The sequence below is a fragment of the Pelophylax lessonae genome (assembly GCF_965119305.1).
Source record: "Pelophylax lessonae genome assembly, chromosome: 1".
NCBI lineage: Eukaryota > Metazoa > Chordata > Amphibia > Anura > Ranidae > Pelophylax > Pelophylax lessonae.
Genome location: NC_138768.1, coordinates 594,911,806 through 594,925,797, shown reverse-complemented (window position 1 = coordinate 594,925,797; position 13,992 = coordinate 594,911,806). Strand labels below are relative to the sequence as shown.

Here is a 13,992-nt window from a genome sequence, read left to right as displayed (position 1 = left end):
TTCAGCTGCAGAAATATTCCACTTCAGTAGTCATGTAAGAGAGATGCTGAGATACCATTCCCAACCTCAATGACTCATCATGTGTGGAAGGTCTTAATTCAGCTAGTAAATACACACACTCAACAAGCTGGTTCCTAGAGTGACTTTATGTATGTAGTAACACAGTGATGAAGATTTAAGAGACAGGTTGAGTGGAGGTGGTAGGTGACAGACACTTGAAGGTAAGACAGTAGCAGATGGATGCAGGTAGGTTTAGCAATCATGTATGGTAGCAGATGACAGAGTAGCAGGTGGACATACAAGAATGATCAACCCAGTGCAGGAATAAGTAGCAGTAGTCTTAAGAGCTAGCAATCTAGATATGCAGATGTGATAAATAGTCTTTACTATGCAGAGCTAGATAGTGTAAGCTTAGTATAAGTTTATAGAGGGTTCCCCTGCGGGGTACTTAGCACTAATAGCAATACAGCCGAAGGTTGGTTCAGGAGGAGCGGATGATCCGGAAGCGGGATGCAGGGATCAGCGCAGCGAGGTTCCGTCAGCGAAGTATGCTTGCAAGCACGAAAGCTTCAAGCCAAGTTAGCATCCAGGTAAGGGTGTTTGAACGAACACATGTGAGTGAGAACCGGCGATTTAAATAGCCATCTAGTCCGGCGCTGAGTGATGACAGCTTCAGTCTTAAAGGTGTATGCGCACCTTTCCAAAAGAGAATGGTGGGGCGCATACACTTGTGAAAAGAGTAATTTAGGGTACCAAAGGTACCGGAACATTACAAATTCCAGGGTTTTACGTTTTTTCCTTTTCACTGTTTTGCAGGGTTTACATCTTCCACATGTGAAGAAGCCTTTTTGGTCCAGAAATGTAGTGAGTCAGTTTGGAGGGTCTGGTATATTTTTAACCAGTTTGTCCCTGAGGTTTTCACCTCTACGATACAAATTTGGGACAGTCTGGTAAAATCTCCTTCAATTTTTCATCCCTCAGGAGTATAGGCCAGTGTTTCTGTATAATTTGTTCAATTTCTTTATATCTGATGTTAAATTGAGTGATAAAGGTTAGGGAATAATATTTTGTTTCTCTTGGATTTTCTTTGAGTAGCTGTTTCCTGTCCATACTGTTTACCTCCTCCCTCACTTTCTGTAATGCGCTATGTTTATACCCTTTTTCCTGAAACCTCTCTATTAGTACTTCAGTTTGTTATTTGAAGTCATGCTGTTCCTTACAATTTCTCCTCATGCGCATATTTTGCCCCTTTGGTATTCCTTTTATCCAATTGGGGTGATGGCAACTATGGGTAAGAATGTAACCATTCCTATCCGTAGGTTTGAAGTGTTTTTGTGGACAGGCCATCTTCTGTTTGGTAGATGGTGAGGTCTAGAAAATGGATTTCCTTCTTATCTCATGTATCGGTACCGGTAAATTTTATCTGATATGTATTGGTGTTCATCTCCCGAAGGAACTCCCTTAGGGTCTCCTCTGTGCCCCTCCAGATGATAAAAATATCATCTATAAATCTTCTGTACATTTGCAATTCTTCCCAGTTCTTCCCAAAGACTTCTTCATTCTCCCACTTACTTTAAAATATATTGGCTACACTCGGGGCATATCTAGCCCCCATAGCGACTCCTTTGTGTTGTCGGTAATAGGATCCTTGATGCCAGAAGTAATTACTGTTCATCGCCATCTTAAAGGATGTGCTGGAACTTGAGAGAGTCCAGAGAAGGGCAACAAAAATAATTAGGGGAATGGAGGACATCAGCTATGAGGAAGAACTACAAGCATTGAACTTATTCTCTCTGCAAAAGAGACGATTGAGGGGGGATATGATGTCAATGACAAATACTGTACTGGCGACACTAGCATAAGGAACAAACTATTCAGAGAAAGGGAATACAATAAGACACATGGCCACTCACTAAAACTAGAGGAAAGGCAGTTTAACCTTAAGATACGTAGGGGGGTTTTCACTGTAAGAGCAGTAAGGATGTGGAATTCTCTTCCACAAGCAGTTGTATCAGCAAGGAGCATCAATAGTTTCAAAAAACTATTAGATGGGCACCTTAAAGACCACAACATACAGGAGTATACAATGTATGGTTAACAGCAAACACACATGCACATCATAGGTTGAACTGGATGGACAGATGTCTTTTTTCAACCTCACTAACTATGTAACTAGGGTATAAACATAGCGCATTACAGAAAGTGAGGGAGGAGGTAAACAGTATGGACAGGAAACAGCTACTCAAAGAAAATCCAAGAGAAACAAAAGATTATTCCCTAACCTTTATCACTCAATTTAACATCAGATATAAAGAAATTGAACAAATTATACAGAAACACTGGCCTATACTACTGAGGGATGAAAAATTTAAGGAGATTTTACCAGACCATCCCAAATTTGTATATCGTAGAGGAACCCCGAGGAACTAGAAATTACACCCTTTATCTGTGGTATTAGATAGGGATTACCCACCTGGGGAACTAATAACATTGTCTGATCTTCTGTATCACGAGATAAGAATACCCTTTAAGATCCAATTTAGGCCAGATTACCACTATCAATATCGAAAAATGTAATATGGTCAAGTAATGAATCTTATTATATTTACCTTTAATAGGCCTTGTAGGTACACCTATTCCCACAGGATGTACTTGTAAAAACAAATATGACCTAATAATATGAGATTGAATTATGTCCGCTTAAATACCATATACAAAATAATTCAAAATTTATAAAACCACACAATTTTAATATTTATATATATATAATTTTACTGAGTCAAAATTAAGACCTAGGAAACTCTTTACTATTTGTATCAATTGAGCCATTGAGCCTATATTAAGCTCCATTTAGGTTTCATCTTAATTTTTATATTAATCTAAGACCTTTATAATTTTATCTTATAACTGAACGATAGAAAGCGAGCCATTTTAAATGTGTTCATAGTACTCATAAACATTATCAATCCACTTACCCCCACGTATATTTTTATAAATGTCTAAACTCTATGAATTCAGGACAGTAGGTAATAAAAATAAAAAAAAAAAATATTGTCCATTTATTGTTCATTTGTTGTGAAATGTACTTCAGTGGATATATCAAACTATACATTCACTATGTGTATATTCACAGTTTTCCATCTATTTACACAGTGGAATAGATATTATCCATATATTGATGTGTATGCTTAAATGCAGAGTAGCAATCAAGCTGTAGATTCACTAATATAAAATGCATTATGTGTTTGAGTATATATAGTAAAGTAATCCTGGTGGAAGTGGGGGTCGGGAAGGCTCCTGCTGTATCCTATTACAGCGGGTACACGCTCGTGATCAGACTTCCGGCTAGGACATTCAGGCAGAGTTAGGGGCGGCGATTGCAGCATAAAGAGCTCTGTGATATGTGTCTTTCCACCTCTGAAGACGTCAACGTAGTGACGAAACGCGTAAGTGGAACGCACGTCGTGATGTCACAATAGCCGGGTGGAACACAAACCGGTAAACACCGCTCACCACTCTGGGGCTCCGTCTGTGATGGTTTTTCATTGTAGAATTTATTGTGTACTGGCTATTATTTGTACAGTATATCGTGCAAAGAAATAAAACATTTTAAACGATATTGCACCATCTTGAGCTCTCTTTCTTTCACTATACCCGTCCGGACGTGGGGAAAAGGAGGAGTGTAAGCTGCCATATAGTGAGTGGAATTACTGTACCCTGAGCGGGACCCATCCTGGCCCTGGTGGCCAAACTAAGCGCTGCCCGGTCATAAATGCTATAAGGCATATAAGACCCATTATCTCTGGTGAGTGAGCCATTTACTACCCTACACGGTGGAAGATTGTTACCACAAGGCTGACTGGGAGGCCTGGCACTGAGCACCTGCACTTTATTATTATCTCATATTGCACAAGAGCATAACTTCTGAACGGTTTACACAAAAGTCACCTTTATTTTATGAACTCTATTGAGCACTAATGAAACACTAGCACTTGGCACGTCTCATGCACCTTAAATTGGACTGGACTACCTAATACACATAATTATTTGTTTATACTGTGTTTATTTTGCACAAATTTGATTGTATTGTTCTATTTATGCATTGTTTGCTGTTTATTATTTAAGCATTTATCCTGTTAGTAGCATTACTGAAAGCATCTTTATTATTAAGCAAGCGCTATAGGTAGCCTCTTATTAGTGGCTATACACATTTACTTATTTACCCCATTACTATAGCAGCTGCATAATCACAGTTATATTCAATATATAATCCAGGTTTAAATTTGTGGTCCATTGGCGCGGGGGATATACTCACAGTATATCAAACCTTAATTCACCCATTGAGCCAGGAGATCTCACACAGCCTCCTGCAGATCCTTCATATGCTCCAGAGCAGTGGCGGCTGGTAAAGTTTTAAGATGGGGGGGCGCAAGACCCCGCCCTTCCATTTTGACCCCTCCCATTTCTCAGAAGCCCCACCCCTTATAGACTCCACCCATTTTGTCCCCTGTATTTTACTTGCGTGAACCAATTCTCCCAATATATCACATATTAAAGGGTCCATCAGTGCTAGTATATCCCATAATAGGGAACAGGGGCCCTATTTTGGGATATACTGTGAGAGACATCCTATTATGGGATACATGGACTGAGAGTGGCAAAAATCCCACAGTTCAAACCCCTCAAGCACAAACAACTCAAGCACAAACCCCACAGTACAGGCCCTCTAGCATAAACCCCACAGTACAGGCCCTCTAGCATAAACCTCACAGTACAGGCCCTCTAGCATAAACCCCACAGTACAGGCCCTCTAGCATAAACCCCACAGTACAGGCCCCTAGCACAAACCCCACAGTACATGCCCCCTTCAATATAGTGACCAGTATAAATGCCCCCTTTCAATGTAGTGACCAACATACATGTCCCCAATGCAGTGACCAGTATACATGTCCCCAATGCAGAGCTATGCGTGTGTGCCTCCAATGCAGTGACCACCAGTGTACATGTCCCCAATGCAGAGCTATGCGTGCCTGCCTCCAATGCAGTGACCACCAGCGTACATGTCCCCAATGCAGAGCTATGCATGCGTGCCTCCAGTGCAGCCAGTGACCAACAGTATACATGTCCCCAATGCAGAGCTATGCGTGCGTGCCTCCAGTGCAGCCAGTGACCACCAGTATACATGTCCCCAATGCAGAGCTATGCGTGCGTGCCTCCAGTGACCACCAGTATACATGTACCCCAATGCAGAGCTATGCGTGCGTGCCTCCAGTGACCACCAGTATACATGTACCCCAATGCAGAGCTATGCGTGTGTGCCTCCAGTGACCACCAGTATACATGTACCCCAATGCAGAGCTATGCGTGTGTGCCTCCAGTGACCACCAGTATACATGTACCCCAATGCAGAGCTATGCGTGCGTGCCTCCAGTGCAGTCAGTATACATGTACCCCAATCCAGAGCTGTGCGTGCCTCCAGTGCAGCCAGTATACATGTACCCCAATGCAGCGCTATGCGTGCATGCCTCCAGTGACCACCAGTATACATGTACCCCAATGCAGAGCTATGCGTGCGTGCCTCCAGTGACCACCAGTATACATGTACCCCAATGCAGAGCTATGCGTGCGTGCCTCCAGTGACCACCAGTATACATGTACCCCAATGCAGAGCTATGCGTGCGTGCCTCCAGTGACCACCAGTATACATGTACCCCAATGCAGAGCTATGCGTGCGTGCCTCCAGTGCAGCCAGTATAGATGTACCCCAATGCAGAGCTATGCGTGCGTGCCTCCAGTGCAGCCAGTATACATGTACCCCAATGCAGAGCTATGCGTGCGTGCCTCCAGTGCAGCCACTATACATGTACCCCAATGCAGAGCTATGCATGCGTGCCTCCAGTGACCACCAGTATACATGTACCCCAATGCAGAGCTATGCGTGCGTGCCTCCGGTGACCACCAGTATACATGTACCCCAATTCAGAGCTATGCGTGCGTGCCTCCAGTGACCACCAGTATACATGTACCCCAATGCAGAGCTATGCGTGCGTGCCTCCAGTGCAGCCAGTATACATGTACCCCAATGCAGAGCTATGCGTGTGTGCCTCCAGTGCAGCCAGTATACATGTACCCCAATGCAGAGCTATGCGTGCGTGCCTCCAGTGCAGCCAGTATACATGTACCCCAATGCAGAGCTATGCGTGCGTGCCTCCAGTGACCACCAGTATACATGTACCCCAATGCAGAGCTATGCGTGCGTGCCTCCAGTGACCACCAGTATACATGTACCCCAATGCAGAGCTATGCGTGCGTGCCTCCAGTGACCACCAGTATACATGTACCCCAATGCAGAGCTATGCGTGCGTGCCTCCAGTGACCACCAGTATACATGTACCCCAATGCAGAGCTATGCGTGCGTGCCTCCAGTGATCACCAGTATACATGTACCCCAATGCAGAGCTATGCGTGCGTGCCTCCAGTATACATGTACCCCAATGCAGAGCTATGCGTGCGTGCCTCCAGTGCAGCCAGTATACATGTACCCCAATGCAGAGCTATGCGTGCGTGCCTCCAGTGACCACCAGTATACATGTACCCCAATGCAGAGCTATGCGTGCGTGCCTCCAGTGACCACCAGTATACATGTACCCCAATGCAGAGCTATGCGTGCGTGCCTCCAGTGACCACCAGTATACATGTACCCCAATGCAGAGCTATGCATGCGTGCCTCCAGTGCAGCCAGTATACATGTACCCCAATGCAGAGCTATACGTGCGTGCCTCCAGTGCAGCCAGTATACATGTACCCCAATGCAGAGCTATGCGTGCGTGCCTCCAGTGCAGCCAGTATACATGTACCCCAATGCAGAGCTATGCGTGCGTGCCACCAGTGCAGCCAGTATACATGTACCCCAATGCAGAGCTATGCGTGCGTGCCTCCAGTGACCACCAGTATACATGTACCCCAATGCAGAGCTATGCGTGCATGCCTCCAGTGACCACCAGTATACATGTACCCCAATGCAGAGCTATGCGTGCGTGCCTCCAGTGACCACCAGCATACATGTACCCCAATGCAGAGCTATGCATGCGTGCCTCCAGTGCAGCCAGTATACATGTACCCCAATGCAGAGCTATGCGTGCATGCCTCCAGTGCAGCCAGTATACATGTACCCCAATGCAGAGCTATGCGTGCGTGCCTCCAGTGACCACCAGCATACATGTACCCCAATGCAGAGCTATGCATGCATGCCTCCAGTGCAGCCAGTATACATGTATCCCAATGCAGAGCTATGCGTACGTGCCTCCAGTGACCACCAGTAAACATGTACCCCAATAAAGAGCTATGCGTGCGTGCCTCCAGTGACCACCAGTATACATGTACCCCAATGCAGAGCTATGCGTGCGTGCCTCCAGTGCAGCCAGTATACATGTACCCCAATGCAGAGCTATGCGTGCGTGCCTCCAGTGCAGCCAGTATACATGTACCCCAATGCAGAGCTATGCGTGCGTGCCCGACTGAGAGCAGTGCACTTACCTGTGAGTCACGGCGGCTTCTCCCTCTCCTCTTCTTCGTTCGGCCGCGGGAAGGTGAGCGGCGCTTCTCCCTCTCGGCCTCTTCTGTGGCGGGTGACCGGCGCCGGCTTCTTCTCCGGACTGGACTCCTCTTCGGCGGCGGGAAGTTGATCGGGCGGTGACGGTGAGTGACCGATGCACGCACCGGCACCGCCCCCATTGCAAAGTCAGCGGCGTCGCAATCGGATGTCCTGGATGATGATTGGTCCAGGCTGGAGCCTGGACCAATCACAGCCAGGATATCAGGAAAGTGGGGGTGTCCAAGCGCAATGACTTGCGCCCAGGTTACGCCCCCAGAAGGCAGCCAATCGGTGCCTCTTCTGGGACATAAACCCCACCCCCCCATAGCCAACAGTGCCACCGCATAGGCCTGCGAACACAATTTTTTTTTTCACAACTTTATTTGTTCTTTTTGTAATTTTTTTTTCTTTTTTTTCTTCTTTTTTTTAGGGGCAGGGGGGCGGCGCCCTGGCGCCCCCTATGCACGGGCCGCCACTGCTCCAGAGACAGGTGAAGATTTGACTGAAAAAAAACCTGTCCCCTGGCCGGGACCAGAATTCGATCTTGTACCCGGAGCAAATCAGTTTGCGAACCCATTTCGTCCTGAATAAAGGAAGTCCAGGGTTCCTGAAAGAAGCGCAGACGTCCCCCCACCCCTGAGACGGGTGCTCCATGCTGAAGAGGACTTGTTAGCAGCACCGGACTGACCAGCCTTGGGCTTGCCCCAATGCTTTTTAGCTCCTCCAGAAGCTCTGAACGGCTTACCTTTTTTCTTGCGGCCCGGAGGCACGGAAAAAAAGCTTGTGAGCCAAAAAGAAGGGAATCCGCTTAGCACGGGGTTTCTTACCCTTGGAGGATTGCGGAAGAAGAGTACTCTTCCCGCCAGTCAGGTCCTTGATCAACTCATCCAGTGAGTCGCCAACCGCTCACCCAAAAAGGGGAGATCAGCTAGGGCTTTCTTAGAAGCTTGGTCAGCCGACCATCTCATCAACCAAACCCTGCGCCTTAAAACAATGCCTACGGCCGAAACTCTGGCCACCAGGGGAGCCGCATCCATAGACGCCTCACACAGGAACACCAGGGCCTGGATCACCCGGTCCAACGGTTTTAAAATGGAACTCGCCAGCACGTGAAGATGGCGGGAAAGGGATTCCACCCACCTGTCTACTAGATCCTTAAAGACCGGGAAATCCTCCACAGGCAAAAGGGTAAATTTGTTTAATCTGGAAACAGGGTGGTCCACTTTAGGTGGCACCATCCAACGGTTGGAGACCTTTTTAGAAAAAGAGTTTAAAGCGTTTGGGCACCACTAACACATGCTTAATGCGCCGCCATTAGTCATTCACAGTATTGTGAAAAGTGTCAGGACAAAGGAAAACCTTGTCAGCCTTTGGAGACTTCTGGGAGCCAAAAGCCATCCGCGTCTCTGCCAGGGTGGGCTCATCAGCCAATTTTAAAGTATCTCATACTGAAACAATCAGGGCTTCCACTAACGCGCTTTCACACGCTGCAGCCGAAGAGGACCATCTGACTGCGAGGACAGTGACCCCTCAGGTCGGGGAGCGTCCGTGGCGACCACATCAGTCTCTGAGTCAGAGGACACCTCCATAGATGGAGAAGGCATCGGCTGTTTTCGGCTATCGACCTTTTTCATGACTAAATCAACTTTAGTCGCCAGGATTTCCAGGGCTGCTGAAATCGCGGCCAGCGACTGTGATCCGGACTGTCCGGGAGTTGCACAAAGTGGGTCTGAGGGTGATAGCACAGTTTGGGACTCCATATCGCAAAAAGCAAAAAACAGAGTACTGTCGCTTTTAGGAGCGCTGATCGCGACACCCACCACCGATCACAGCGGTCTGCAGGGAACCCCCTTTAAACTGAACTGACAGAAGAATGTGCAGGAATATCCCCGCAGGGACCCCAGGTACTGTACCACCTCAGACAACCCGTCCTCCTGATTCTTCCAGCAGCATGGAGAGAAAGACAGGAAGTGACCTCGGCTAGCAGTAGGAAACAACAGCACAGGAAGTAATGATACCTGATGGAAGGTCACGCAGCTGAGCATAGCACAGGGGTTACACAAAGATGGATGCCCATACATATCAATAGGAAGCCTCAGGGAAAATGGCTGCCCCATACAAGTCTATGGGGTAAACTTCACATTGCCCACACTTAAAATGGGGGCGCCCACGGCGAGCCATGCGGCCAGGGACCGACACATGAAGGCCTCAGGAACCACAACAGGGACCAGCAAGCCCAAGATACCATGATACCCCTCAGGGTCCCAGGTGCTCCAAACACACAGCCACCACAGGGACAGGGAAGGGGGGGAGGGTAGGACACACAGACTGGGCACTGGGCAGGCCAGGGGGATCTCTTGGGAGGCACAAATCCCATTATCCCCAGGAGAGGGCCCACATCCCCCAAGGCCAGCAGGGGCAAGGGGGGCACATTTATTCACCATACCATGGACCGGGTGGGCTCTGCTCCGATCAGATGCCTCCCACCCAAAGTGGGGGTGCTGCCAGCTGAGGGGTACGCTGTGACTCAGGGCGTTCAAGGGCGTTGTGTCCCGGCAAGGCATCCACTCGCAGGCTCGTCCCCATCAGGAAAAGGGGCAGCGTCATGGCTAGGCCTAGGTCAGACTATACTCACGCTCGTAGGCCAGACTGGGGGGACCATAAGGATCTAGATTATCCAGTGGGAAGCCCCAGCTGACATCATTGCTTGTAGATCACCAGGAAAATTCTTCCCTGAACACTAGCTAGCAAGTGAGTGAAGAGAAATAAAAAGAAAATATTCTGAAAAGAACAAAAAAACTGAGATCGGAGTCCCAGCAGGAAATCTAGGTCCTACTCCTTTTCTAGGCAGAAACAAACTGGTGTGCTGGGCTGTGGCAGTAGGGGTTATGCATGGAGGGACAGCCCCGTGGGCGTGTACATGTTAAAGGTTTTGTACTAACATACTGCCTAGACTACTCCTGCAGGTGGCAGCATAACCCACTCAACTTATGAAGATGAGGCTGCGTCTGGCGATGGACGATAGAGAAACATTAATTTTTATTGAGCTTTTATGGGTAAATTTTCGCTTTAAGTCAAGGGAACATTAAGATAGGATGTAAATTCAAGCACACAATTCCTTTATTTTGGAACTAGGGTCAAATTTGCAAGTCTGAAATGGTTTAACAATTATGTAACATATTATAACCTCCTTAAAGTTGAAATATGGCAATAATGCCAACTTTTGTTGTGGCCATGTATTTTCTTTTTAGCTTTTTTTCTTATTAGTGATCTACTACAGTTCAGACTTATTTCTCAGTTTGCATCACGAGTCCCTGGTCCAGATGAAAGGTAGATGTATGATAATTCCTTGGTAATATCATCTGACTGTGCCTTCTACACAGTTATGTCCCTCATTGTGAGCTTCATGACTTTCAGACTTGTTCCTATGTGCAGCAGGTTAAATGATGTCAAATCACCGTTGGCCCACGGAATGCATTCCCAAGTAGACAAAATCATTAGCTCTCTACACCAAACTAAACTCTGTGGCAGTTCCTGCGAGGTATCCAGTCCGATATGTTTGGACCCCACTAAACTCACAGTAGCTATACCACTGTAGCTAACTCATATTTACCGAATAGAAATGTACATCAAATCTTATGTCTAACATGTATGATTTATTACCTTTTTTTTGTTTTGCTGCTAGCAACTCATATGAGCGACGTCTGCGATTGTGCAGTGTTGTAGTGCAGGTAAAATCTGTAAGAAAGCAAAAAAAAAGGCGAAAGAACTATTTAACCATCTAAGTGCCTGCACCTGTATGCCCTTTTTGTACCAGAGCAATTTTTGCAGTTTTGCTATGTGTGTGTGTGTGTGTGTGTATATATATATATATATATATATATATATATATATATATATATATATATATATATATACATATATATACAGTGTTTAAATAAACAATAAAATACAATTAAAATTAAAATACAAATAAAATACAATTAAAATACTGTATATATTTTTAAAAGTATTCTTACTTTACAGCATTTCTTCACACCTGCCTAAAACCTTTGCACAGTACTGTAGGTGGCCCAATGCATGTATACTGTAACTAGAAACTAAAAATTTTCTAAAAACAATATTACAGACTGATATTATATTAATTAAATTAATATGATCTCTTTTAATTCTATATAACGAAGTCATTGAAAATATATTACATTTGTTAATCACCTTTTCTAGATGGCGTTCCCAGTTTCATTGTAGTTCCAAAATCCAGTCCAGCATCTTCAAACACACCCAATGCGTTTTCTCCACTGCCAGCTGAGCATCCCAGATCATCTTCCTGCACTTCATCCCATATCTGTATCGATCAGATATTCATATTTATAAAAAAATGAATCATTCACTGAATTACCTAGGCTATTAAGGAAACAATGCTACAGTACTAAAGTCATCTTAAATTATCATAAAGGCCAACTCCAGGAAAAAGTTCTAAACCTACCCTTAGATTAGCCCCCCCCACTGTGAGGGTTTAATTGCTGATTATGAGAGAGTAGAAAGAGAGGCAGTGTTTACTTACACTAACCCCTCCTTCAGCATTGTCCTCTTCCCTCTGAAGCTCCAGTCTGTAAATGGTCCCTCATCATCACGTACATTGCAAGGCTTTTACCCCTGCATTTTACTTGAAGGATTCAAGTGTGCGACCACAGCTGCGAGCAGCTTAGAGAGGAGGCTGCATCGTCCGAGTTGCACGCTGGATGGACCCTGCTGGAGGAGAATACGGTGTTTCTCCAGATTCTAGCACCTCTAGCTATAACAAGTTTTCACCCTTTGCAGTGTGAGATGCCCACTGAAAGAGGTTTTTTTTTGTTATTATTGTTGTACCTGAAGTTACAGTATGCTTTAAAGGAAACCCTTAATGAGATAAATATGGGGGCCACTATTGCTGATCCCCTTCTATTAATGCATTTTTCTTGGTACGAAATGTGTACTTTCCTTCCTGAGTAATATATTCAGGAATCTCCAGCTATGTCCTATCTGCTGATAGAACATATGTGAGAATAACATTTTTTGATTGTTGAAAAAGTGTTTATTTTATTTTATTTTTTTTTTGCAGGAACAACTACATTGTTAACTAACCAACAGCATTGGGAGTTTTGGCAAATTCAACCATTCTCACACACATGTGATCATACATTCCTCTCTTCCCCAGCATTCATGCCCCAGTAGGACACAAAGTAGTATAATACGCATTTGAATATATAATTAGTCTGAGCATGACACAAATACACATGCAATGTACAAAGTCTAATTATTCCAACTATGGTTTGCTTTGGTGAATTTAACTGGGCATGTGCTGGCTGCATATATTTATTCTGACTTGGGTAAGGCTTTATTAATCAATTGTATAATGATTCTGGATGGTGGGCAAGTGTATATGATTACATAATACATTTATTTTTCATCCTTGCATGAGAACTGGTGACAAAGTCCATACTATTTAGCAGGAATAGCTTAGGTGTCTTGGGGTAGTAAAGTCCAATTTCTTTGTCTGGAGCGACTGTGTATCTATCAAGTAATTAAAGATTATCTGAATCCAAAAATGAACATTTCATGTTTTGCAGCTTACCATTTTCTTAGATGCGGCAGTTGTATTAGACTTTATATTTAAGATTTTTTGCTTTATTTTGCCAATAAAACATGTCTTATCATAGGACGACAGCGCTCACTCACTGTACTGTATCTATAGAGAAGCAGCAGTAGCAACCTAAGCTTCTCTACTGATTTGATATAAAACCAGCAATGGAGTTATTTCACTGCATGTTAGATACAAGCTCACCACAAATGTTAGTGGTGCAGACTCCATGACCATATATATCAAAAAAGAAAAAGAACTACAGTATATGTGCACCACTGTTTTCTTGATAGTCTTTTATAAAAGTTTAATATTTTATTATGGTTTCATCCAAAACACTACATATTCCCATAAACAGTGCAAATTACTAAACTTCTCTCCATGTGTGTTCTTGTCAATATCCAACACCTTTACACTTAAGTGAAAAAAAAAGAAAAATCACAAAGTTGATTCTCAGTACATCTATATCAAAAACAAGCAGTTAACCATTTATTATATATACCAAGCATCAAAACACATTAATTACATATGGAGCCAAACAGCCCAATTGGGGGAATTAAAAAAAAAAGTGTATGAGACAAGCTTTGTCTCTACTGGACCACAGCCCATCAGCTTTAAAATGTTCAAAGCGGTGTGGAAAAAAAAATCATAGATAGAAGCTGATTGGTTGCTATGGGCAATTGTACCAGTTAAGATAGAACTTGTCTCAGACCCTTTTTTTAATTCGACCTGCACTTAATGTCCAAGTGACTAGAGAGAAAGTTATATATAAAGTTAT

The 13,992-nt window shown here is 44.6% G+C and overlaps 1 protein-coding gene across 1 annotated transcript in view; it reads right to left on the bottom strand.

Annotated features, from left to right (window-relative positions):
* The window catches only part of LOC309555844 (complement C3-like), a 362,933-nt gene that overhangs the window by 198,970 nt on the left and 149,971 nt on the right, over positions 1 to 13,992 (bottom strand). Inside the window, exons 15-16 of the mRNA XM_082258010.1 lie at positions 11,810 to 11,939; positions 11,258 to 11,332 (exon numbers count right to left, since the gene is read on the bottom strand). Coding sequence (XP_082114136.1) covers positions 11,258 to 11,332; positions 11,810 to 11,939 — 205 coding nt within the window. The remainder of the gene's footprint in view (positions 1 to 11,257; positions 11,333 to 11,809; positions 11,940 to 13,992) is intronic.